This window comes from Hippopotamus amphibius, chromosome 17 (genome assembly GCF_030028045.1).
Source record: "Hippopotamus amphibius kiboko isolate mHipAmp2 chromosome 17, mHipAmp2.hap2, whole genome shotgun sequence".
Taxonomy (NCBI): Eukaryota; Metazoa; Chordata; class Mammalia; order Artiodactyla; family Hippopotamidae; genus Hippopotamus; species Hippopotamus amphibius.
This window is the reverse complement of record NC_080202.1, coordinates 12514040-12529501: the sequence shown is the minus strand read 5'-3', so window position 1 is coordinate 12529501 and position 15462 is coordinate 12514040. Positions and strand designations below refer to the sequence as shown.

At 53.3% G+C, this 15462-nt stretch overlaps 1 protein-coding gene across 1 annotated transcript; it reads right to left on the bottom strand.

The window, feature by feature from the left end:
• Positions 1–1573: 1573 nt before the first annotated feature.
• CCDC92B (coiled-coil domain containing 92B) lies at positions 1574–11439 on the bottom strand. Its single transcript, XM_057715774.1, has 3 exons — positions 11295–11439; positions 7635–7682; positions 1574–5387 (listed from the first exon to the last, which is right to left on the bottom strand). Exons 1-3 carry the CDS (start codon positions 11422–11424, stop codon positions 4792–4794), a joined length of 774 nt encoding a protein of 257 aa, XP_057571757.1. The 5' UTR covers positions 11425–11439; the 3' UTR covers positions 1574–4791.
• Positions 11440–15462: the final 4023 nt, after the last annotated feature.

Sequence of the window (15462 nt, the reverse complement as noted above, 5' to 3'; positions counted from 1 at the left end):
CAAGGTCCTACTATATAGCACAGGGGACTATCTATATTCACTATCCTGTGATAAACCATAATGGAAAAGAATATGAAAGAGAATATATATGTATAACTTAATTGCTTTGCCGTACAGCAGAAATTAACATAACATTGTAAATCAACTATATTTCAATAACATTTTTTTTTTGTTTGTTTGTTTGTTTTGTTTTTTTGGCACATGGGCTTAGTTGCTCCGTGGCATGTGCGATCTTCCTGGAGCAGGGATCGAACCTGTGTCCCCTGCATTGGCAGGCGGATTCTTAACCACTGCGCCACCAGGGAAGCCCAATAACATTTTTTTAAAAGATAGAAATAAACACGACTGAAAAAAAAAAAAAAGGAATTGTCTCCATCTCTCTCTCTTTTTGTTTTTTTTATGTTTGGCCACATGGCTTGTGGGATGGCATGTGGGATCTTAGTTCCCTGACCAGGGATCAAACCCACACCCTCTGCATTGGATGCATGAAGTCCTGGCCACTGGACTGCCAGGGAAGTCCCTGCCTCCTTCTCTCTTGCTTCTACTTCTTTTGCGAAGCTTCACACTCAGGTAGCCCCATCCCTGGTGGTAGCAAATGGCCTGCCAGATTTCCAGGCTCATGTTCTGCCATTTTAGCCACCCAAGAATTTGTCCTTCAGTAGTCCTGTTTGGTTCCCTGATGTATCCCTAGCACCTAACTTGATGTGTTAAATGAAGGGTTACAGGAAAAATTCTGAGATGGATTCTCATTGGCTTAGAGTTGTGTGCTCATCTCCAACCCAATCAGTGTGACCTACCTTACCTGGGTCCCATGGGTGTTGTCAGGCACCCCCCGCTCCGCGTCCCAACACATGGACTAAGATGGGAGAAAGCAGTTGCCTGCAAGGAAGCGAAGGGTACTATTATCAGAAGAAAGGTTGCAGGCACAACCAATATGTCCCCTGCATCCTTAGAAGGCAGAGCTGCTGCTTTTTCTCCTAGAGCCATCCACAACAGAGGCCTACACTGAAAACGTACAGGCCTGAAGTTGTTGAATGTGCTGAGCTCCCAAACGGCAGTCCCAAGATAGCCCTCGTTAGTGGAAGATAAGATTAGGTCTCTTCTCTGGGATGCTGGGCTTCTTCCAGCTGGATCAGATGGAGATGGGTGTCAGGGAAGGAGAACCAGATGTCCAGAACCCCAGGATTCCTTCTGGGCCAGAACAATGGGCAATTCTAGGCATGGAACCCTTCCAATCTATCCCTGCCAACCCTAGCCAAGAGCCTCTAATCTAAGGTCTTGTTTGCTCATTTGGGTTGGGGTGGCATGGTGAGAGGGACAGGGCCAGCCTGAGGAGCAGGACATCTCAGATGAGCGCCTTACGCCTTATGTGAGGAATATCTCCTGAGGGGACTCCAGAGTCTCGGCTCCCAGTGTCACCCAACTCACTGGCTAGTCCCCAAACCATTCCCCATCTCTTCTGCATCCTTTCCACAGACCTGTGGTGGGGGGAGGGGCTGGGGGGGGGCAGTGTGCCCACAGAAAAAAGTCTGACTTATGTGTTTTTCAGATATTTTATTAAGAATAAGGCATATGACAGTCACCCCTAAAGCACAGGGCTCTATTTCTGTGGGTGAGTGAATACACTCTGAAAAGCATTGGATTAAAAAGCGCAGCCAACAGAGAACTTGGAGCAGGATGCCTCTGCTGTGCCCATGGGGCTCCTGCCAGGTGGTTCCGAAGCCTCACGCATCCCCCACTCAAGGCTGGCACCTCGACGAGAGGGTGCTCAGAGATCCCCAGCTCTCCGTGATGAGGAGACGCTACTCCACACCCTCTTGGCCTCCTTCCTGTCCATCAGGGAGAGCTCTGTTCTGTGGGTTGTTTGGGGAAGGGCTCCCCCATTTCAGCCCTGGACTGGTCCCCCAAACTGCAGGCCATGGTGGGTGGGTTATGGGGGGGGCAGGGGTACAAAGCCTCATGCTGTATTGCCCACAGGTCCCTGACTGGCTTCCAGAATGGGGAGGGGTCCCCACCTACAGCTCCTGACTCCAACTAGGGCCCCTGAGTGTCCATGTCAATACGCCCCTCCCCCAATGGGGATTTGTGCAGCAGAGAAGAGGGGAGAGGTGGGGGGCAGGGAGAGGGAAGGAAACTATCCTTTCCCTTCTAGTAACCAAACTTTTTAGGGGCTCGAGGGAGGGGGTCTTTCCTTTGGCAGGGTGGGTCCCTCAGGCTAGGAGGGAGGAGGGCCAGAAGCTGGGCGCAAGGCTGAGGAGCTTCTGACCACTGAGGCCAAGGGCAGGCCACGGACTCCCTGTCTTATTCTGCTGCCCCAAGGGTTCTGTTCCAAACCCAGGGGCAGGCGGGAGGAGGGAAGCCTCTTGTCCATTATTTCCAGGACAGGGATGGGGAAGGAGAATTTCTGTTGAAATTGGAACCCTGTATTTGCCTTGAACCCTCCCCCAGCTTGCTGAGTGGAGAGGGGAGGGGTGGCTGCCTCATTTCCTTTCCCAGGCACCCCGACACCTCAGCTGAGAGTCAGCGAGTCAGCTGCCTCAGCACTCAGGACCTTTTATCTGGGGGATCTCCAAGTACCTCACAAACAAGTGTCATTACCTCTGATTGCTGGAAGAGGGGCAGGAGGTGGGAGGTACTGATGGGGTAACGTGGGAAGGCAGGCAGGCCACCGGAGGATCTGTGGGGTAGGGGTGTTTTGGGGGCCCCCAGCCAGACACCGTGGGTACACAGGAGGGAAGGAGGAAGAGGGCTATTGCTATAGAGCCGGGGGAGGCCAGGTGGGCATAGCTATGGCTTTTAGTGGGTGGGTGGGCAGGTGGATAAAGTACTTCACCATCTCTGTAGAAGAACTGATGGAACAAAGTCATCCAGTTCACCCCAGAAGTATGGTGGTGGAAGAAAGACCCCCTTTCCCGCCTTCCCAGAGTCCTCTGGGCCTCTTCAAGTGAGTGCAGCCAAGAGCAGAGAGAGGCCGCCTCACCGAGACCTGTTCTGAAAGGGAAGGCAACAGGTCGAGGGGTACCGTGAGTCACCCACACGTGAGGGGAGACAGAGGGTGGAGGCACAACCACAGACACTGGGGAGGGGAGGGCTGGGAGCAGGCAGAGCAAGGACCCGAGGCCACCTCTGTGGCCCGTTAGACTGGACAGCCGTGTCTGTCCCAAGGGTGCCCCAGTGGCGGACACCTAGACCAGGCCTGGTTATTGCTCCGTGGTCTCAGCAGTCCTGAGCTGGCAGGGGGCTGAATGTGTGTGTGCTCCCTGGTGTCCTGCTCTGTCTAACACATACAGTGAAAGAGGGTATAACTGGGGATCTTTCCCCCTCTGCTTCATGGGGCCGCGATGGGAAAAGGGTTCATCACCCTTGAGACCTCCTGGATCCCTGGGTAACAAACACAAGGCTCAGTCCCAGCCGGGGTCAGGACCAGCCAGGACGGGGTGCTTGTGAGTGAGGTAAAGGCCTCTCCCTGCCCCATGTCCTCCCTTGGAAGCCCCTGGAAGACCTCACAGGCACTTAGGACTTGATACAGGGCCAACAGAGGAGGGATGACATGAGAGGACAGGGTTCTAGGGATTTGTCTTTCTTTCCAGGCCGGACTGGCTGGGGGCAACGAACTGGACTGGGGCTGCACTTCCTGCCTTTGGTCGCGAGGGGGAGCTAGGGAGAAATGCGTTAGGAGGTGGGGCAGTATTCTTTCCATTTGCCACTCCCCAACCTAGACAGAGGGCACTGAGCATCCCACCACTGTCAGGTCTGATAAGATTGGGGGCATTCTTGGAGAGGGCCAGGCTGGGGCCTAACCTGTGTCTCCTTCCCCCATCCCCAGCAAATCCAAACCTCTATCAACAACTGCCACTTCCAAGAAGCCGGGCCCTTCTTCCTGCCTCTGGGTGCAGCTAGCTAATTAGGAAGCTGGGCAAAATTAGCACCAATAAACAGGACTAGGAAAACTCCCAGGGCAGCCTTCAGGTTCCCAGATACCTCCCGAAAGCAGTTTCTAACCCTTCCATAAGCCCGACTCTGGCGTGTCCCCGGAGTTTAAATACCCAGGTCGGCATCCTGGGGAAGAACTGAGCTGGAGACAGCTCTAGACCAGGATCTGCCGCCAAACCCAGTCTGAAATCTTCTCTAAGGGTCTATGGGTGCTAATTTCCAGAAGTTCAAACTTCCTTAAGTCCACACTTTCCCCACCAGAGGCTCTGGAGGAGGCGTCTTCTAAAGTGTTTCGTGCTCACCTGTAAGGACCTATCAGCAGGGTAAGGGGGAGGAGAAGCGGCTTCCGAGGAAAAGGTCCAGCCTCTAAGCCTCCAGCCCGAACCTCCCCCTGGAGGAAGGCCCGGCGGGAAGGGCAGCCGTGCGGGGGTGGGGGAGGCCGCAGCGGGGAGCTGGAAGGCCTAAGGATGCTAAGGGCCACTCTGGTTCTTTTCCGTAGGCCGGCCCAGCCTTTCCTCTCCCGCCGAACGATTGTCAGCTTTCCCAGGGCAGGGCGTGACCCCCGCCCCTTCCCCTCCCCGTGGCGGGGTGGGGACCAGATAAGGATCGGTACTGTGCGTCCTCTCCTAGAAAAAAAGGTGCATTCGCTGGGCGCAGCGGAGGAGCTCCCGGGCGGGAGGGGAGCGCTCAAAGCTTCGGCGGAGTTGATGAATACAAAAGGCGGGGGCGGCCGGAAGGGGCGCGGGAGCAGGGGCCGCCTCCGCCCGCTCCCCGGGACCCGCCCGCGCGGCCCCAGCTGCGTCCCTCGTCGGGGCGCGGGCCGGCCTTCCCCCGCTCCCCGCCCCGCCGGCTCCGCGCTTACTCCGGGTCCGCCGGCGCACCGGGCGGGCTGGGCGCGGCCGGCAGGCCGGCTTGGTCCGGGGGCTCCCGGGGAGGCGGCTGGCGGGGGCTGCGGCCGCCGGGCCGCGGGGGCCTCCGGGCGTAGAGGAAGAGCGCGGGGTCGGGCATGGCATCGGCGTCGTCCGGGGCGCCGGCCGCGCGCTCCCAGGCGGCCCAGTCCCGGCCGGGGCCCTTGGCGGCGGCGTCGGCTGCGGGCGGGCGGCGGGCCCGCTGTGCGCGCCGGCGGATCCGGGGCTCGGCTGCGGGGGCGGCGGCGCCGGGGCCCGCGCGCGGAGCCTGCAGTTTCTGGCGCGCCGCGTGCAGCTGGCAGGAGAGGTAGGCGGCCGCCTCGGTGTGCTTCTGCAGCTCGGTGCCCAGCACGGTGGCTCGGTGGCTGCGGCGCCGCAGCTCCTCCAGGAAGCGGCGCTCCTCGGCGCGCAGGCTGCAGCGCAGCGCCGACACCAGCGCCTCGCGCTGCGCCAGCTCCCGCCGCAGCTCCGCGTTGGCCGCCGCCCGCGCCGCCAGCTGTGACTCCAGCTCGCGGCACTTGCTCTCCAGTTCCCGGGTCGCCAACTCTGGGCAGGGGAGAGGGAGGGGAGAGGGAGGGTCCCCGCCTGGCCGGACCTGCACAGCACATCGATCCTCGAGGCGAAGCCCCGCACCTCCCCGCCTGCGCGTCCTGCCGCGCTCACCCTCGTTTCCCACGCGCCTGCCACGCCGGCCTGCCTTTTTCCTCCCTTGCACCTATCTTGCTTTCTGCTTGGCCACTCCTCTCTTTCTTCAGTGCAACCCTTAAGTTTAAGTGCAAAGCCTTCCCTGACCATTTATCACGCCATGACTACTTGCTGAGCCCTGACTCTGTGCGCTGTGTTAGGCACTGTGGGTTTGGTGGATAATAAAACATCTCTCACGAAGCTCACAGCAAGCATAGTGGGAGAGGTATGGTACACATCACAAAAGAATGTGAGGTTGGATGTGTGACACGTGCACGACTGTAACAGGAGACTGTGACCTAATCAGGGAAGGCTTCTCAGAGGAAGAGCGACTTAAGCTAGCATCTGACAGATGGATAGGAATTAAGTAGTGAGCAGAGGAGAGAAGGGTGCTTTGGACAGAGGGTGGGACTTGTGCAAAAGCTCCATGGCAGGAGAGACATACAAGAAAAAAACGACTTAAAGAACTGGAAGTGTGAGCAGACAAAGGGAGTCAGTGTGCTGCAGACCTTGTTTCCTTCATAAAGAGAGCATTTATTACATTTTGTATTTTTTTCTTTACTTGTTTATTGTTTGCCTTTGCCCACTGCATTGGGTTTCCAAGCTGGATGTACATTGGAACTATCCAGAGAGCTTTAAAAAATAGTTTCCTGGGCCCTACCGAAGACCAACGGAATCAGACTCTCTGGAATTGGACCGGGGAACTGGCACTTCTTAAATCTTCCCTGGTGATTCTAATGTACCCTCAGGGTTGAGGACCCTTGCCTCCTGGATCATAAGCAAGCTCCATTTTAGCAGGGACCATATCCCAGGACTGGCATATGTGAGTGAGTATGGGGACATCAGTAACTGAAAGGTGACAAAGGGAAGGTAAAAGGTGACTCTGGAGGAGATATGAAAGGTGATTTTCATAGAAAAGGAGGACAAAGAAAGAGAGCTCTTAAGCTCACTGAGAAAGAAGATAAAAACCAGGACACTGGGGCAGTGCCTTGAGCCAGATGACCCCAAAAGCCCTTTCAGAGGAAGGACGTTAGATGGAGTAAAAGCTACTATTGTCACAGAACTGTTCAAGTCCATAAGTGTTTAGATCTTTATGTGTGAATATGCAAAGCAATTTGTAGGGCTCCTAACATTTTACCTTAACCTTAAACTTCCAGCCTTCCCCGTGCCTCTCAGTCCTGTAGCTGTTGATCTATAAGCAGCACATCAATATGGCAGGGAGTCTATTCTTAAAACCCTCCTGGCCAAGAAATACTACTATTGTGATTCATTTTAAATCAAGCATTAACTGTGTCCCTCTCCATGTCAGGTAATGTGCTTGCACTGAGACAATGGGTAACACCCAGTCCTAGTTCTCAGAGATCATATAATCTGGAGATTAAGATCTCAACAATGCAACCCCTCTCATTTAAAAAAAAAATTGTGGCAAAAGACCAAGTAACCAAATTTACCATCTTAACCATTTTTAAGTGTATGGTAATGTCAATATACTCACATGGTCCTGCAACAGATCTCTAGAATTTTTTCATCCTGCAAAACTGAAACTCTGTACTCATTGAACACCATCTGCCCACACCACTCCCCATTTTATGGCTGAAGTAGTAATCTATAAACAAATACTTTAGTGGAATTGCTACAATGGCAAGAAGTCATGCTTTTGTAAAATGAAGAGTTTGCTAATGTGCACGTGTCTCTTCTCTCCTCTAGACTAAGTTCCTTGAAGTCAAAGACCCCATATTGCTATCGTGTTGAATCTCGACACTCAGCATCTTGGAGGGTGTGGACACGGACCGTGAGAATCAGTTGTGCAAGGACGGGAAGGATTGGGGAGGTGGGTCACAAAGTAATGAAGTCAGCCTTGTGGACTACCTGGATACCACCTCCTTTCTGCTTTCATTTTCCCACTTCGGAAAGAGACAGGGATACAGGGCACTGTGTATGGTGGTGCAGTTGCTCACTGCACAAGGTCACCCAGCTGAGTGGGCAAATGAGGCTGACATCCTGCACTCACTCAATAAGCTGAGGAATGGCTGACTCCAAGTCTGGACTGGGGATGGAGAAGGCTTGGGTTCTAAGTGGTGAGGAAAAGGTGACCACTTGTCCTCTTACCTTGCTGGTGAGATTGGGCCTCTCTCATCTCCAGGTCATGGGTCAGTTCTGGGGGCAGAGAATAGAAAAGGTAGTTGTGTGTAGGTCAGAGACAGAGAGAGAGAGCATGTGTGTCAGATCAGGAATCACAGCCCACTAAAAGTGGCAATAAGGATTCTTAGAAACCATCTAAACCACCCCCATACCTACTGCAGCCCACAGAGGGAAAGAGAGGAGAGGGGTAAGAGGCATAGCCTGAGCCAGATCTACCTGATTCTAAGCTCAGGGATCTTTCCAGTGTAAGCTTTATGGCCTGGATTTGGGGGTTAGTTCAGCTCTTGTGGGACTGAGGCTTGCCCTTGGGGCTGGGCGTAGAATTTGCCCCTTCCCAGAGGTGATGTACAAATATTTAATATGCCAACCAATCAGAGCCAGTCTGCAGGACCCCTGCGCCCAGGACACAGACTTTTTAGCATTTAGTTGGTGGGCCTGGGAAGGCTGGAGTGTCCTCGGCTGCTTGGAGGCACTAAAGGGGGATTTAGGGCAGTGACTATTTACTAATAGGACACGTGTGTTTCACTACTGTCACAGCCAGTACTGCTGTGCCTGTGCTCTTTTCTGAACATCAGCCCTGCCCTTTCTAAGCCCTGGTTCCGCCACATTCCACAGGGTAGGGAGAGGAGCTTCAAGGAGGACAGCACCACCTGGTGAAGCAAAGCCTGCATGGCTCTCGGCATGGCGCTGAGGGGGTGGGGCGGGGCAGCCAAGGGACCCAAGTGCACTGGTGCAGGAGCAGTTTCCTCCTCTGCCTGCCTGTCTTCCCAGCCCCCAACCCTTAGAGCCCAGAATGCCCCACCCCTCAGCCGGCTGGGTTTGATCTTTTTTTCCAGCCCACTCCCTATTACCTCCAATTCCATCAGGGCTCAAGGGCTGGGAGGGGGCAGGAGGGAGCCCAGGAGCTGCAGGTGCCTGTGACAGGACACCTGCTCAGGACCACCTGTGTGGACCTGCAGGGACGCAGCCTGGTGCCCCAAGGGAGAAGGTGTGAATGTGGGGGTGGGGAAAGGATCCACTGCCCAGCAGCACCAACGGAGAGAGACTCACCTTGTGGGCTCTCTGCCTGTCCCGCCTCGCTGCCCCCACCAGGCTCTTCTGGGGACTAGGGGCTTTGTTGGAGGTGCCTTCCCTGGGGAGGCCAACTGTTGCCAGGAGACAGACAGCCTGGAGCGCCTGGGCCTTTTGCTGTGACCGGAGCCCGAACCTCCCCACTGGAGCCCCTGGGAGGATTCTGATGCCTCCACCCCTCAGGGCTTCCTGGGGCCAACGTGGCCCCTCCTCCCAGGCCCTGTGATGTAACCCAAGGGGCCCTGGACTAGGTATGGGGATGTAGCCCAAGGGACTCTGGCTCTGTCACTAACTGCCTGTGGGGCTTCTTTCTCCTTAGCCCTTCACCACGAGAGTTGGGGCAGGGGGGACAGAATCCCAGCTGGGCTCCACTCCCCCATCCATCAAATCTCCCTGCTCATCTTCCAGCCAAAGCCCCCATGGTTTAGATGAGTATGCTGTGAGGTCAGACACACTGTGTGACCTCATGCCAGTGACTGCAGCTCTCTGAGCCTCAGTCTTCTCATCTATGAAATGGGAACAAAGTTGCACCCACTTCACAAGAGACTGTTGCTAAGACTACATGAGAGAAAAGAAATAAAAGGCTCAACTTAGGTCTGAGTCAGCTCTTGTTATCATCCAAGCTACCTCCCCAACCAGAACACACTCACCCACCTCTCAAGTCCTTTCATTTTGAGTTGTTACCCCCTTTTTGGCAGGTTCTTCCCAAAGCCCTGCCCTCCAGCCCCTCCCCACTCTTATCCTTTTCCCACCCTCTGGGTCTGTCTTTAATCTCTTTTTAAAAAATCTCCTTTGTCCTGCTCTCTTTTCCTTCTTACTCCCCCACCCCTTAGAGGGAGGGCCGTACTCAGTCACTTCATCCCCAAGGGTGGCAGCTCCAGGCCAGCTCAGAGTTATTTTTATCTCCTTAATCAATAACCAAGAGGCTGCAGGCCCATACTTGTCTGAGAAGGGCGATGGGGGCTGAGGGCCCTCTGTTCCTACCTGTTATATTTTCTTGGGATCCTGGCCTGTGTCCTGAGTAGAAGGACCCAGGTCTTCAGAATTAGAGCAAAACAAAAAGAAATTAGAGGAAGAGCTATAGGGTCTTAGGGTTCACTCGTGTCAATTTCCCTTTAATGTTGTTATTACAGTAAAAAAATGGCATCAGGCAGGGGTGAGATGGTGTGGACCATCCCTGCCTCCCGGGGCTGGCCTCTGCTGCCTGCCAGACTTTGGGGAGATGTCCGGGAGCCTGGTCTTGGCATGTGGCAGCTGAACCTGTATATGGAGCTGGAAGTCAGGACTGCTGGCTTCTCGTGCCATAGAGTGAGAAGCCAGGCAGATCACTTGAACCCTCTGGGCCTCAGTTTCCCTCTGGGGAATGGAGAGCCTTCTATGAGCAGGGGATGGAGGGGAGGTAGAAATCTGAGCATGTTGAGGAGGGAATGGGCAGAACAGCTAAGAAGTCTCCCAGCTCACAACTGGGAGTGTGGAGCTCTGGGTCCTAATCCTGGCTCTGACACTAACACCGTGACTCTCCCTCTCTGGGCCTCAGTTTACCTATTTGTACAATGAAGAGGTTGGGCTGTTCCAGCCAAGACATTGAATGAATCATTGGCTGTACAGCCGGCACTTGAAGACTCTGCCTAGGTGAGCATTTGGGCCAGAGCCAAGCCTCTGAGAGGGTCATGCAGCTGAGGTTGAGGTCCAAGAGTGGAGGTCAGGCGTGGGATTTACATCATCCTTGGCACCTCCCTCTGTCCTGCTTACAAATCCAATCAGTTGCCAGGTCCCTTCCTTCAATCTGCCTCCCACTGGTCCTCCCCTTTCCATCTCCCTTCATCTCTCACCTGGACCTGTCACCAGTCTCCCTGCCTCCCTCTCCCACCACTTTATCTGCCATACAACTGCTGGACTGAGTTTCTTAATGTAGCATGATAGGGCTCAAAAACCTTCAGTGGCTCCCTGCTACCCAGGAGGGCTTCTGAGCTGTCCTGATACAGGTCAAAGTCTTCCAGGATCTGGCTCCAGCCATACTTCCCACCTGCTTTAAGCACAGTGTTTTCCAGTTAAATAGAGCTTTTCAGGAGCCTTTGGTTTCCTACCTTCTGGATGTTGCCATTGCTGTTCCTTTCATTTGGAAAGCTTTCTCCACCCTCATGGCCCCGTCATATCTCAGCATGTCTAAATCTTACTCAGCTCTCAGGGAGAGGAAGTGCTCCCTCCCCTGGGGAGCGTGGGAAGCCTGGTCTTTTCCTCCATCACCCACGCCTCCAGCTGGACATGATCCTGCCCATGAACTCCTGTCAGCCCTCTTATTTTTCACGTATCTTTATAGTATCTGTTGGTGGGTGTGTCTCCCCAACTAACTGAGGGCTTCTTAGGGCTGGGAGGTGCTTGACGAACATTTTGCATCTCACTTCCCCAAGACTCAGATTCCTTGCCAAGAAGAAGGGGTGATGACCACCTGCCTGGGGATTGTTAAGAGGCTTAGAGAGGCTCCCAGTGGACACGCCATCAGGGACAGTGCTTACGATGATGAGACCCGCCTCCCGCCATTTCCCCAGGCCTCACCTGAGCAGCGTTTCTGCAGCCTCAGGATTTCCAGGTGCAGGTCTCGCAGCAGGGCCATCTGCTCTTTTTTGAGGAAGCTGATGTGGCGTTGCACGCTCTGGATCTGATGCTCCAGGGACACGGTATCCATGGCAACCCAGGCCTGGGCCCCACCTGGGGAGGATGACAAGGTGAACCCGTATCTTCTGGGCCCATCCACCCTGCCCACCTTCAGATCCCTTCAGTGGTCTCCTTCGATCTGGGGTCCTGTTGTACCAGGGAGATGGTTCTGCCACTGAAATCCTTTCCCCTGCGTTCACTCACGGAAGCTTCATAAACAAGTGGTGGGTTGGCAGGAAATATAATTATTTCCATTTAACAGATGAAGAGCCAGAGGCTCAGAGGGAAATGGCTTTACTCCCTTGCCCCCATGAACCTTTAGCCTCTTCTGTATCTCAGAAGGGAAAACAAATGGAGCAGCCAAGACAGAGGTTTGGGTTCTAGTCTGCGCTCTCGGTTTTCTCCTGAGTAAAATTAGGGAATTGTGGAGAGGATGAATGCTGAAGCCTCTCCAGCTCTGCTATCCCTCAAGCTTCCCAGCTCCAGGGCAACCATCCATGGGCAGGGCAGCGTGATGGTTAGAGCACAGCCCTCCCCCCATTTCAACTCCGTTTCTCTGACTTAACCTCAGCCCAGGGCTCAGAGGAGGAAGATCTGATGAATGTTTTACTAATACTGATTCTGTGGGCTGAAGCAGGGGGTGGAGTCCCTCTTTCCAAGAGGAATGGGGGAGGGTGATATGGAGAACCAAGCAGTAGATCCATGGTAGTAGCTTATGATACTGTGAGGAGAGAGGAAGGCTTGCATCCCTGAATCCTAATGATGGCCTGGCTTCTCAGTGCTCCTTCTTTTGACCCTGGCCCTTTCCCAGTGAGTCTCTTCTGTGATGATCAGTGTCTTGGAAAAGCATAGGCAGAGGGCAAAAACAGGAGGCAGAGGGCAGTGGAAGCCCAGGCCTCTGGAGTCCAGGACTCAGAGCTCATGCCTTCTCTGCCAGGGACTCCCAAAGCTCGTGACAGCCCCTCCTCCACTTGCCCTAGCAATTCCCTGGCCAGAGGGGAGGAAAACCAGTTGATGGATTCTTCTGTTCAGCAATGGTCCCCTCCATGAAGGCTTTCTAGTAAACCTCTGCAAATCCAGATTTGCATTCGTAGGGTCACATCCAGCAGGTGCACCTGAGAACCTCACATTCATAGGCTCCTCCCTCGGGGCCCCCTTCCCTTGTACCTCCATGGCTTCCCTAATCCAACCAATTGGGCTTTCATTTCAGCAGGGGGTGGCCCTTTGGCCCGTGGGAATCACTGGCTACATTTACTGACCATCTGCTACATTTAGGGAACTTCAGGCACATCATCTTACGTCTGCCAACCACGCTTCAGTAAGTATCCCCACCTCCATTTCACGAACAGACTCAGAGCTGAAGTGACTTCTGCTGCTTTACATGGTCAGTAAGTGGCAGCAGATCCAAGTCTCCAACTACGTCTTTTGAATCCAAAGAAGTTTCCTAATATTTACACTGAAAGCAGTCCTGGGTTTGAATGCTAGGTTTTGCAGTTCCATGCTGTGTGGCTTTGGGCAAGAAAGTTAACCTCTCTGAACCTTGCTTTCCCTCTTGTAAAATGAGGCTACCAAGAGTAACAGTCCTAGGATAGTTGTGAGGGTTAAATGAAATCAGAAATTGTAGGGCAGTTAGCACAGGACCTGGCTCAACCAATGCTTCATCTCTTCTCCTCCCTGTTTAAAGTAAGTTAACCCCTGCCCTGATTTGCTCATTTGTTCATCATTCATTCATTCAGTGATCTACTATTAGCAGCCACTGTGCTGGGTACAGGGACACAGTGATGAACAAAACAACACTGCTTCCTGTTCTCATGGAGCTCACATGGCGAAGAAGAGAGAGTCAAACAAATAAATAGTGCCTCCAACAAATAAATGATACAAATAAGTTCACAATCACAATCTATAAGTGCCATGAAAGAAACCTGCAGGATAATGTTGAAAGAATATAAAGTGGGACCTGGTTTAGATTTGGGGTCAGGGAAGGTCTCTTTGGGGAAGTGATTTTTAGGCTGAGACTTTGCGGCAGGCAGAATTCCAAGGTGGTCCCCAAGATTCCCAGCCCCTGATATACACACCCTCCTACATTATCCCCTCCCCTTGGGCGTGGGTGGGATGGTGAACAGGATAGATTTCACTCCTGTGATTAGCTTATACAACAAAGGTGAAGGATTTTACAGATGTCATTAAGGACTCCAATCAGTTGACTTTGAGTTCAAAAAAGGGAGATTATTGTGGGTGGGCCAGGTCCAAAGGGCCCTTGCTGTAGGAAGCGATCTGAAGCCTGAGAGACGTTTGGCTGCTGGCCTAGAAGGGCTAAACTGCCATGCCTGTGAGAGAGCCAGTGCAGGAAGCCATAGACCAGGACCTGAGCAGGGACTCTAGTAGCTGAGAATGGTTCCTGATTGATAGCTAGCCAGAAAATGGGGACTCCAGTCCGACAGCTGCAAGGAAGAAAATTCTGCCAACAACCTAAGGGATCTCGGGAGCGGATCTTTCCCTAGTTGAGCCTTCAGAGGAGGAGGAGGCAGCCCTGCCTCCATCTCAGCCTTGGGAGACCCTGAGTGGAGAACCCAAGTAAAATGTGCCAGACTTCTGACCTTGGAAACTGTGAGGTAATGAATTGATGGCGCAACAGAAAAGTAACATAGACTTGAAGGAGGGGTAGGATTTAGAAGAGTAACGGGAAGAGCATCCCACACAGGGAACAGCACCTGTGAGGGCCCAGAGGTAGAATAATCATGAGAGCTTGCATTTATTGACTGCCTACTCTGTGGCAGGCTTTGCGCTCAGCGCTCTACGTGGTCTTTTTGAGGAACGGAGACATTGCCACTGCTGGTGGAGGCTGGAGTGTAAGGCATTAGGAGAGGGTCACAGCAAGTGAGGTGAGGAAGTGAAAGCTCACACAGGGACTTGTAAACTGTTAAGAATTCTGCCCTAATGCTGAGTGAATTGGGAAGTTATTAAAGGATTTAAAGCAGGAGATGGACATGACATGATTTGTATTTTTAAAAGATCACTGGCTGTTGTGGGGAGGGCAGATTAGAGGGGGCAGAGTGGATGTGGGGAGGCCAGCTGGGATAATGTAGCAGTTGTCAAGGTGAGAGATGATAAAGGCCTGGACTGGATGATGGAGGTGGAGATGGAGAGAAGTTCCAGGTGTATCCTGGGGGTAGAACTGGCAGGATGAGGGGATGGGTTGGATTAGATCTTGATCACGGGGAAGGGGATGTTTAGGATGTCTTCCAGTTTTCCAGTTTGGGAAGCTCAGGGATGCAGTCACATTTGCTGGACGTTTCCCCATTTCTTCATCTTTCATGCTGGACCTCTTCCACATTGGCTCTCTTCTATAATCACTCCCTCCACGATCTCATCCAACCCCATGGCTATAAATGCTATTTATACACTGACCCCTAAACTAAATCTCCTAACACCTCCACCTGGATGTCTAACAGGTCCCTCAAACGTACAGGTCTCAATACTGAACTCTTACGATCCCTCCTACAAGCCTGCTCTGGCCCAGTGTTCACCATCTTGATAAAGGCCAAAAATTCAGGAGTCGTCTGTGATTCCTTTCTTCCTATTCCACAGCCAACCTGTCTGCAAATCCTGTTGTCTCTACCTTCAAACACATATCCTAAGTCCAGTCAATTCTCCCTATCTCCATTGCTGTCACCCTAGTCCCAGAGACTGCCTTCCCTCTGGTGTCCCCCCCTGCAGTGGCCTCCTCACTGGAGGCCCAGAGGTCCTTTAGCGAATCTGCTCACATCTCCCCGTTTCCCACTTAAAACCTTCCCATCTCACTTAAAACCAAATCCAAAGTTCTTACCAGACACTATCCAGTTGCCCCCGGCTCTGTTTGACCTCATCTCCCACCGTTCTGTCGCTGTGGGACACCTCAGTCACTCTGGCCTCCTTGCTTTTTCTTCAACTTGTCAAGCATGCTCTAGCCTCAGGGACTTTGTAGGTATTGTTCCCTCAGCCAGGAATGTTCTTCTCCAGGTACCCTCCAGGGCCCATTCCCTCCCTGCATTCAAGACTCTGGTCCAGGGCCCATCTCTGGTTACCTGAT